Consider the following 11,522-nt stretch of genomic DNA (forward strand, 5'->3'; position numbering starts at 1 on the left):
GATGCCACGCATCCTACGCAGACATCGCTTGAGCTGGAGGTCTACGTTGGCAGGGAGCGGGGCACCTGTGATGTGCTGGGGGGTTTTCACCATCCGTTGCAGGGCCTTCCGGTCGGCCACGGAACACCCGCCAAACCACACCATGGCGCAGTTTGTCAGAATTCTCTCGACCGTGTAGAGGTAAAAGTTGACCAGGATCTTGGGAGACAGGCGGGCCATGCAGCTGAAACGCGTCTGAGTTTTTAAACTTCAGCCTCCTCAAAAAGTACAGGCGCTGCTGCACCTTTTTGACCAGGGTTGAGGTGTTGAGGGTCCAGGAGAGGTCCTCGGAGATGTAGACACCTAGGAATTTGAAGCTGGGCACACGCTCACGTAATCCACAATGAGCTCCTTGGTTTTCTTTGCATTGAGGGCCAGGTTGTTGTCAGAGCACCATGCAGCCAGATGCTTGACCTCCTCCTTGTAGGCTGACTCGTCATTGTCATTGATCAGGCCTACCATGGTGTCGTCTGCAAACTTGACGATGGTGTTGGAACCGTGTACAGGAACGCAGTAGTAGGTGAAGAGGGAGTACAGGAGGGGAAACAGCACGCAGCCCTGTGGCACACTGGTGTTCAGGTTCAGGGTTGAGGAGGTGAAGTTATCTAACCTGGCAGACTGGGGTCTGTTGGTTAAGAAGTCCAAAGTCCAGTTACAGAGAGAGGGGCTGATCCCTAGGTCATGGAGTTTGATGACCAACCTAGAGGGAATGACCATATTGAATGCTGAGCTAAAGTCTATTAACAGTATTCTCACATAGGTGTTGGTTTTGTCCAGGTGGGTCAGGGCAGAGTGTAAAGCTGTGGAGATGGTGTCCTCTGTAGACCTTTTCGGTCGGTAGGCAAACTGTTGGGGATCCAGTGTTGGAGGAAGGCAGGACTTAAGGTAGGCCAAAACCAGTCTTTCGAAGCACTTCAGGTCGGAAGTCATTCAGGCTTGATGTGGTCAACTGCTTCGGCACTGGCACAATGGTTGCGGTGGGGACAACCGCCTGGGCCAAAGACAGGTTGAAAATGTCAGTGAAGACCTCGGCCATCTGCCCGGCACATGCTCTGAACACATGACCGGGGACGCCATCAGGACCAGCAGCCTTGCGTGCATTCACCCTGCTCAGTGCAGACAACACATCTGCTATGGATAGTCTGAGGGGGAGCTCAGCTTTGATGGCTGGATCTTTGTTGTCCCTGTCGAAGCGAGCATAGAACCTGTTTAACTTCTTATGGCTGGGGGCAGTATTGAGTAGCTTGGATGAATAAGGTGCCCAGAGTAAACTGCCTGCTCCTCAGTCCCAGTTGCCAATATATGCATATTTGGATAGAAAACACTCTGAATTTTCTAGAACTGTTTGAATGATGTCTGTGAGTATAACAGAACTCATATGGCAGGCAAAAACCTGAGAAAAAATCCAACCAGGAAGTGGGAAATCTGAGGTTGGTCGATTTTCAACTCAGCCCCTATTGAAGATACATTGGGATATTGGTCATGTTGCACTTGCTAAGGCTTCCACTAGATGTCAACCATCTTTAGAAACTTGTTTAAGGCTTTTACTGTAAAGTGGGGCTGAATGAGAGGGGAATGAGTCAGAGGTCTGGCAGAATGCTTTGAGCTCGTGACGCTCGTTCATGTGAGAGCGAGGTCTGTTCCATTTGCTTTTCTGAAGACAAAGGAATTCTCCAGTTGGAACATTATTGAAGATTTATGTTAAAAACATCCTAAAGATGGATTCTATACATCGTTTGACATGTTTCTACGGACTGTAACGGAACTTTTGGACATTTCGTCTGCTCCTAGTGAACGCGCTTCGTGACTTTGGATTTGTTTACCAAACGCGCTAACAAAAGGAGCTATTTGGACATAAATGATGGACATTATCGAACAAAACAAACATTTGTTGTGGAACTGCGATTCCTGGGAGTGCATTCTGATGAAGATCATCAAAGGTAAGTGCATGTTTATAATGTTATTTCTGACTTCTGTTGACTGCACAATATGGCGGATATCTTTTTGTCTTGTTTGTGCTCTGAGCGCCGTACTCAGATTATTGCATGGTTTGCTTTTTCCGTAAAGCTTTTTTTTATTTTTTTATCTGACACAGCGGTTGCATTAAGGAGAAGTGGATCTAAAATCCCATGTATAACACTTGTATCTTTGATCAACGTTTATTATGAGTATTTCTGGAAATTGATGTGGCTCTCTGCAAAATCACCAGATGTTTTTGGAACTACTGAACATAACGCGCCAATGTATACTGATATTTTTCTATATAAATATGTAACTTTCCCGAACAAAACATACATGTATTGTGTAACATGAAGTCCTATGAGTGTCATCTGATGAAGATCATCAAAGGTTAGTGATGAATTTTATATCTATTTCTGCTTTTTGTGACTCCTGTCTTTGGCTGGAAAAATGGCTGTGTTTTTCTGTGACTTGGCGGTGACCTAACATAATCGTTTGCGGTGCTTTCGCTGTAAAGCCTTTTTGAAATCGGACACTGTGGTGGGATTAACAACAAGATTACCTTTAAAATGGTATGAGATACTTGTATGTTTGAGGAATTTTAATTATGAGATTTCTGTTGTTTGAATTTGGCGCCCTGCACTTTCACTGGCTGTTGTCATATCGATGCCGTTAACGGGATCGCAGCCATAAGAAGTTAACTCGTCGGCGATGGAGACGTCGCTGGCTGTGGGGGTAGGGTTTTTTGGCCTGTAGTCTTTGATGGCTTGGATGCCCTGCCACATGCGTCGAGGGTCTGGGGTCTGTTGGTTAGGAAGTCCAAAGTCCAGTTACAGAGAGAGGGGCTGATCCCTGGGTCATGGAGTTTGGTGACCAACCTAGAGGGAATGACCGTACTGAATGCTGAGCTAAAGTCTAGGTTTTTTGGCCTTTACCTCTCTGTTCATACAAGGCTTCTGGTTGGGGAAGGTCTTTATTAGTTTATGGGTGGTGACATTGTTGATGCAGATGTTGATATAATCCCGAACGGAAGAAGCATATGTTTCAATGTCCGTATGGGAGTCAAGTGTGGCCTGAGGCAAACAATCTCCAGTCTGTATGTTGAAACTGGTGCTGTAGTAATGAGTCTGGTGCTGTAGTAATGAGGGGTAAATACTTGGGGTAGGAACAGTGAAAGGTGATCAGACTGTCCCAGGTGGGGGAGGGGAATGGCTTTGTAAGCCTCCGGAATGTTTGTATACACGTGGTCTAGTGTATTATCTCCTCTAATGGGGCAGGAGACATTTTAGTGGAATTTGGGAAAAACAGTTTTCAGATTTGAGTGGTTAAAATCCCCTGCAACTATAAAAGCACCATTAGGATGTGCAGTTTGCTGTTTGCTAATAGCAACCTGCAGTTCTTTCATTGCTAGTTTAGCATTAGCATCCAGAGGTATATAGGCTGCAGTAACAACAATGGATGTCAGCTCCCGAGGCAAGTAGAAAGGCCTGCACCTAATTATCAGGTACTCTAGATTGGTTGAGCAGTGACTCCCGGTTATGTTACTGTCTGTACACCATGCTTTGTTTACATAAATGCACAGACCACCTCCTCTGGTCTTACCAGTCCTCTGCTGTACGATCAGCCCTGAAGAAGTCACACCTCTAGCCCAATAGCGTTGTCGGGTATGCTGTTGTTCAGCCACGTTTCTGTGAAAATCATGATGCTGCAATCCATAATCAATTTTCTTTAGATGATTCTTAGTCGTATTTCGTCCATTTTGTCCGCCAGTGACCGGAAGCTAGCGAGGAAACGGCTAGGCAGTGAAAGCCGATATGGGGTCAGCTTTTGCCAAGCCCGGAGGCCACCCCGCTTCCCTCGCCTTTGTTTACGATCTCAACGCCGCCTCCGGGCACTTCCTCTCAGCAATGTTTCAGTCTCCCGGGGCATCTTCGCGATCTCCAGTGGAAGTTGTAAGTTGTCAAAAACTCGCATTATGCATTAAGAATTGTTAAGTAAATTACAACTAATTCCCAAAATATGGGTAGACGCCGAGCCTCGCGTTGTACATGCGCCACCATTCTATCAGGTCATCTATAAGTCCTTGCTAGGTAAAGCTCCGCCTTATCTCAGTTCACTGGTCACGATATCAACACCCACCCGTAGCACGCGCTCCAGCAGGTATATCTCACTGATCATCCCAAAAGCCAACACCTCATTTGGCCGCCTTTCCTTCCAGTTCTCTGCTGCCTGTGACTGGAACGAATTGCAAAAATCGCTGAAGTTGGAGACTTTTATTTCCCTCACCAACTTTAAACATCTGCTATCTGAGCAGCTAACCGATCGCTGCAGCTGTACATAGTCCATCTGTAAACAGCCCACCCAATTTACCTACCTCATCCCCTTACTGTTTTTATTTATTTACTTTTCCGCTCTTTTGCACACCAGTATCTCTACTTGGTCATGATCATCTGATGATTTATCACTCCAGTGTTAATCTGCTAAATTGTAATTATTCGCTCCTATGGCCTATTTATTGCCTACCTCATGCCTTTTGCACACAATGTATATAGACTCTTTTTTTTTTTAAATGTCCTACTGTGTTATTGACTTGTTTATTGTTTACTCCATGTGTAACTCTGTGTTGTTGTCTGTTCACACTGCTATGCTTTATCTTGGCCAGGTCGCAGTTGTAAATGAGAACTTGGTCTCAACTAGCCTACCTGGTTAAATAAAGGTGAAATAAAAAAATAAAAAATAAAAAATTCCTGCTGAGGCAAACTGGCTCAAATTAAGATCCTACATTTGTAGTTCAACTGATGGGCCATCAGCTCATATCAGCTAGTCAACTCAGCCAGGGAAACACAAATTAATGTTTTTCACACCTTCCATTAATGTGACATATGTGACCTGCTGTCAAATCTTCCCTCGGAGAGGAGGCCATTCCCCAAACAATTAAAAAAACTTTGATATTGCATTTTGTCTCTGTTGTTCATCCAGTTAAGACTTCACTCATTGGAAGTAATTTTGAACAGTGATTGGAAACCTTAATAAATGTGCCTGTTATTTGTTTGTTTTAAAAACGTTCTCATTCATGCTCCATTGCACTCCATTCCGTAGGCTACCTCACTATTCAATCTGGAATCAGGGGTAGACGTAACATAGTTAACGTAAATTGGTCTCCCTCCATTTAGTATGATATGTTACTAATTACAACTTGTAATGTTTCATAGCAACCAACCAACTACCCACCCTCCTTTAATTTTTGCCCTAAGTAACCTTTTGTCTAATGTAACCATACCAAACATAACAAATGATTATACAAATGTGTTGTCTGAATTTACATTTACCATGTTACGTCTAGTTTATGAGACCAGGCTGCACTATTCTCACTTTCATCTACATCTAATATTATACACCTATGTGTTCAATTTGTTTTGATAGGCTACAGTAGGCTATAGTTTAGGTGTAGCATACAGCTGCATTTCTAATACACTTGACACCTGTATGTCGTAGTGGAGACTAATATCTATCTTATTATTAAGCTATATAAAACAACGGTTATTGATATGTATGGATGCATTTCAGAGACATTTCTGCAGTGATTGGACCTAGGTCTACAGTAGCAGTAGGACATTTACTAATATAATTAATTCTTTAGCGTTTGAGCGAGAGAGAGGAGAGAGGAGGATTTTGATAGCAGGACCTTGTGCGAAATAGCTTTTGCACTGGATCAAATGGCTATCCAATTATCTTTAATCATTACAAGTAAAAGCCAAGTATTGACAAGTCATGATAAAAACAGATCTCATGAGTTTGGAAATTCTGTGAACTACACCAGTCCATGTAATGAGTTTTGGAAAGATGTATATTCACACATGCTAAAATCTCTTAACACCATGGCTGATTTAATTTGATTTGATCATTGTCCTCATTTGTCCCGATCAGTTCAGCAGCAATCTTCTCCAAACCTGTGCATAGTAGCCTAGTTTTTGGAATTACTTTATATATTTGAATGTCTTATTAAGAATCTTACACTTAAGGTATTGTAATCTATATTCATAAGACTATTGTCATTTCATGATTTCAAGATCCAATATCAAACAAGGTACTTGCCAACGGAGCAGCCAGAGGAACTGCCCTTCCCTACCTTCAGGCTATGATCAAACCTTACATACACCCCAACCCGAGCACTCCGTTCAGGCACCTTTGGTCTCTTGGCCCTCCCAACCCTGAACTAACATATGGATAACACATAATTGGGAATGAAGATGGACATCTGTTGATCACAGATACTGTAAAAAAAAGATAGGGGTGTGGATCATAAAACCAGTCAGTATCTGGTGTGACCTCCGATTGCTTCATCCAGCGCGATACATCACCTCCGCAAAGTGTTGATCAGGCTGTTGATTGTGGGCTGTGGAATGTTGTCCCACTCTTCTTCAATGGCTGTGCGAAGTTGCTGGATATTGGCGATAACTGGAACACGCTGTCGTACACGTCAATCCAGAGCATCCCAAACATGCTCAATGGGTGACATGTCTGGTGAGTATGTAGGCCATGGAAGAACTGGGACATTTTCAGCTTCCAGGAATTGTGTACAGATCCTTGCGACATGGGGCCATGCATTATCATGCTGAAACATGTAACAGCAGCAGATGAGTGGCACGACAAAGTATCTCTGTGCATTCAAATTGCCGTTGATCAAATGCAATTGTGTTCGTTGTCCGTAGCTTATGCCTGCCCATACCATAACCACACCATGGGGCACTGTTCACAACGTTGACATCAGCAAACCACTCACCCACACGACGCCGTACAAATGGTCTGCGGTTGTGAGGCCTGTTTAAAGTACTGCCAAATTCTCTAAAATGGAGGCGGCTTATAGTAGAGAAATTAACATAAAAGTCTCTGGCAACAGGTTTGGTGGACATTCCTGCAGTCAGCATGCCTATCGCACGCTCCCTCAAAACTTGAGACATCTGTGGAATTGTGTTATGTGACAAAACTGCACATTTTGGTGGCCTTTTATTGTGTCCAGCACAAGGTGTACCTGTGTAATGTTCATGCTGTTTAATCAGCTTCTTTATATGCCACACCTATCAGGTGTATGGATTATCTTGGCAAAGGAGAAACTCTCACTAACTCTCGCTAACTCTCACGAACCGTAAACAAACTTCTGACCCAAATTTGAGAGAAATAAGCTTTTTGTGCGTATGGACAATTTCTGGGATCTTGTAATTCAGCTCATGAAAAATTTCGGGGATCTTTTATTTCAGCTCATGAAACGTGGGACCAACACTTTACATGTTGCGTTCATATTTTTGTTCAGTATACTGTAGTTACTAGACCAATAAAAAAAGAGTTCCAAACCTTTCTGCCAATAACAGCTAGTTTTCAGTTTTCCCCTCCCCACTCAGACCACTCCCAGACAGTCCACAAAATATTCTTGCTTGAGAAATTGTGTCCTTCCTAAGAAGCAATTTTTGTTTGGTTTCAATTAAAGTGGTCAAAAATAACCACAGTAAGGTACTTAAGTTGTTACTCATAAGTGTTTTGATATTGAGATAAAAATGGCTGCATTGAACATTTAAGTGAAAATAGCTGTTCATAGGTCTACTCTATACTGTATGTACTGTATATATCCTTTTCTTATATTGGACTTAAGAAGACATTTGGTGAATTGTTATCTTAGGCCTACTACCCATTTTTGAAGCACTAATTTTAACATTGATCTATTTCTATGGGGACAAGCACTGTTTATGACACAAACTGTTCACACCTCTCTTGTTGGCGGAGAGAATTTTGCAAGTTTAATGCTTATTTCCTGCAATTCTACACATTTTGTCATCGGGTATAAAGAAAATGTTGCAATTTTAAAGCAAATGTTCTTGCAATTCTATACATTTTGCCATGTCTTATGTGTATCCATGTGATATTTTTGTGACTAAACAATTACAACAATGTCTATGGACAAGAAATAAATAAAAATACATTAGCTGACATGGGCTAGTTGATCTGTACATTTCTGGCAAGTTGTAAATAGCTCTCTAAGGTATGCAATGACTAACATGACAAGAGGAACTGCTGATGCACTACCTAATTTTTTGGGGGGGTAGTGCCGACACCTTGCGCAGGAACCACTGACTTAGAATGTTATGCTGTAGTCGTTCTCTATGTTAAAACGAACCCAACTCACAAGCTTTTCCTCTCAGGGACATTATCATTAGATAGTGGTATTAAACAACACCTGTGCTTAAATGACAGTGTGAACATATATTTAAGAATTAAGCAGAAACAGACGGGCCAGATAGTTAGGGCAAATGCCCTGATCCACCTTTAGCTCAGTGACCGGTCTAAAAAGTATGTAACCAAAGAGATAGATAGAGGACTGTAGTGCCCAAAAGCCGGTTTTAGCATGGGCTGCGGCATTGAGGACTTTCACCATTTTGAAGTAGTAACTGGGGGCTCAGCCAATGAATTATACTTATGAGCAAACGTTCCATAACTGCAGGTGGCAGTAAATCACCAACCTTGGCTTAATACCTGTTCTAACAACACTCTCCAGGTGGCAGTATGCACCCTTCCAGTATGTTTGAAAACTCGTAGAAGTAGTAGAAGAAAATGGACTACTTCAAAATGGAGATTGCCTCAATGGTGCTTCCAGTGCTCTCGCAGATGCCATAATGGGACAGATACACTGATGTGATGTTGATCTAAGTCTATAGATCTTTCACTACTAGAGGAATACTTTACTGCCCATTTGTGGAAACAGAACTTATTGGAACCTTACATCATTTTGCTCTTTCCCCAACCCCCCTGAAACACACATACAGTACATATCCACTGACATTCTAGAAGAACGTAGGGTCAGAGCCACAGCAGCATCCCTGATTTGACTTTACTACAGTGCTTTACAGTACTAAGACAGTAAAATACATTTAACGGAAATAAATAAGAATTTACAGAAATAAAATGCAATACAAACGATTATGTTGATGATAAAACAAACAGTATAAGCATTTAGTTCTGGCAGCAGGTCTGGCAGCTCACGTCTTGATAGATATTCCTGTCAGTCCTGGGATTCAAACCAGTAACCCTGGCCCTGCTGCTGTACCATCTAAAGTCATAATTGGTACTAGTTCAGGCTCAGATTTCTGATCTCCTTGGTCCTAATCCCTATATGGTAGGGTGCAACAGTGGTGGGAATAGAACATAGCCACAGGAAGTAGGGGTGCTGAGGGTGATGCAGCACCCCCTGAAAAATCTGAATTAATAACAAATATTAATATGTTTGGAGAACTTATTTTCTCACAAAAATAGCACACTGGGCCTTTACTAGTCCTGCATTAGCGGACCAATATAGCCTTCTGTAGTGCGGGCATAGTATTTTTTCCCCCATGGCTATGGAACAGAATAAACTGTACAGATATTTCTGGTTACTGTAAACAACAGAAAGGAGGGTTGTAGAGAAGTTGATGAATATGATCAAGTGGGGAGCACACAAATTAAAAGCCTACTTTCGTGACTCCTTTGAGGCTTTCAAGCAAACAAGTAATATTTTGACATATGAGAGCACAACTAACACAAAAGGTGAAACCACTAGACTTGCTATGATACATATATCATGAAAGTTCCTCGGTGCACTTTCAACACAGGAGACTTTAACAATTGCTAAGTGAGAGAAAATGGTTATGGGAATAAAATACAACTGGCTTACAAATGGAGACAAACCTGTCATAAGCCATCACTGCCAGAATAAGTAAGCACTCATTACATATACATTGCAGAAAAAACCTGCAATATACAACCTTCGTGAGAGATTCCCTTTATTTCTGCCTCATGGCAAAATGTATAGAACTGCAGGAAATTAACTTGAAAACTGCAACAAAATGTTAATAAATCAAGAAGACAAACGTTTTAGGAAGATGGGCAGGTACACAGCTGTCCTGAAGTTAGATGGGCCAAGAGTCCAGATCTGGCAGAATGGGTTGGGGTGTAGGATCTTCCCAACGATCCCACTCAGCATCTGTTTGAGCATAGTCTGAAGGTAGGGAGGGCAGCTCCCCTTGATGCTCTGTAGTTATGCAGTTAACTAGCTAATATGACACAAAACATTCTCAGTTACAATACATGATAAACTTGATGCAATATTTACAGTCAATTATAGCAACTATAAGTAAGAAAACACATAATTCTAAAATACACAAAGGAACTATCAGGTTATGTTTCAGGGTTAAGGCTTAGTACCTTTTTACAAGCATGCCTGATTTTAACCATTCTAACGCCATACATTAAAGGATTGAAAAGTGGTGGACATATCAGAAAATAAACTAATAAAATAGTGCGAAGTATAGGTGGAAGATCTGCAGTTTCATATCTGCCTTGTAGAATCACAAATAACCAGCCAAAGAAGAAGTTCAGCATAGAGGCTATATGTGGTGTACAGGTGTTAAATGCTTTCTGTTTTGTCTCTTTTGAAGACTTTAAACATATTTGTAGAATTCTGACATATGAGTATATGGTAGGACATATAGTACAAGAAATATAAAGCACAGTGACAGCAAGACCCCATATGTTATTCAGCGTAGTATTTGAACAGGCAAGCTTGAATACTGAGTAGTTGTCACAATACAGTCTGTCTAGAACGTTACCACAAAATTGCAGTCGCAAACTCAGGGAGATAACGATGGCGATGAGGAAAAAAGAAGACAAGCAGGACAGCAGAATTAAGCCACAAATTATTTTAGGTGTCATAATATTGTTATACTGTAGAGGATAACAAATAGAAATGTACCTGTCATAGGACATAACTGCTAAATTACTAAATTCTGTTATAGCATATGTGTACAACACATAAATCTGGAGGTAACAATAAAGAAGGGAAATATCATGTGTGTCAGAGAGTAAGTAAAACATGAGAGCAGGAAACAAACCAGTGCTCCCATACAACTGATTAACAAACAAAGCACATAGAAACATATACATGGGTTCATGAAGGCTTCTTTCAATGAAGATAACTCCAATAAGCAAAGCATTGCCAAGAATGATGACAAAATATAATACAGTTACTACAGCAAAATAGAAGTACTTCAATTGTCCGATATCACTGTACGCAGCAAGCCTGAAGACCTTATAGTGAGTAGAGTTTTCCATGGTCCTGGGAGTTGTTAAAGATGTGCTGTCAATGTTTGAAGAAGAGGAGCAAATCCTCCTACTATAGCTTACATATATATATATATATATATATGTTACATTTCTGAAATCACAGAGAACATACAACCTAAATGGATAATTCCTTGACTTGTTGATTCAGTAATAGATTTCCCCACATCTACAGTATACTCACCAATATAGACAGCTTTCATTCTCATGATAACATAATTCAAACAATATTATTCTTTGTATCCTGCACTCATGTAACTTATTACATTCAAATGCAAAATTATACATATATTCTAAATCCAAAATGAAGCCTGCTCATTTCTAATCCATGATGACCTGCTTAAACTCAGCTCCTCACTTGATTCTTATACTTGTGAGAT

The 11,522-nt window shown here is 41.3% G+C and overlaps 1 protein-coding gene across 1 annotated transcript; it reads right to left on the reverse strand.

Moving 5' to 3' along the window:
- Positions 1–919: 919 nt before the first annotated feature.
- On the reverse strand, positions 920–11,133 carry LOC120029227 (olfactory receptor 2A12-like). Its single transcript, XM_038974516.1, has 4 exons — positions 10,228–11,133; positions 2,934–3,131; positions 2,701–2,801; positions 920–1,223 (listed from the first exon to the last, which is right to left on the reverse strand). Exons 1-4 carry the CDS (start codon positions 11,131–11,133, stop codon positions 920–922), a joined length of 1,509 nt encoding a protein of 502 aa, XP_038830444.1.
- Between the last annotated feature and the right edge of the window lie 389 nt (positions 11,134–11,522).

The sequence above is a fragment of the Salvelinus namaycush genome, chromosome 34 (assembly GCF_016432855.1).
Source record: "Salvelinus namaycush isolate Seneca chromosome 34, SaNama_1.0, whole genome shotgun sequence".
In the NCBI taxonomy this organism is placed as follows: domain Eukaryota; kingdom Metazoa; phylum Chordata; class Actinopteri; order Salmoniformes; family Salmonidae; genus Salvelinus; species Salvelinus namaycush.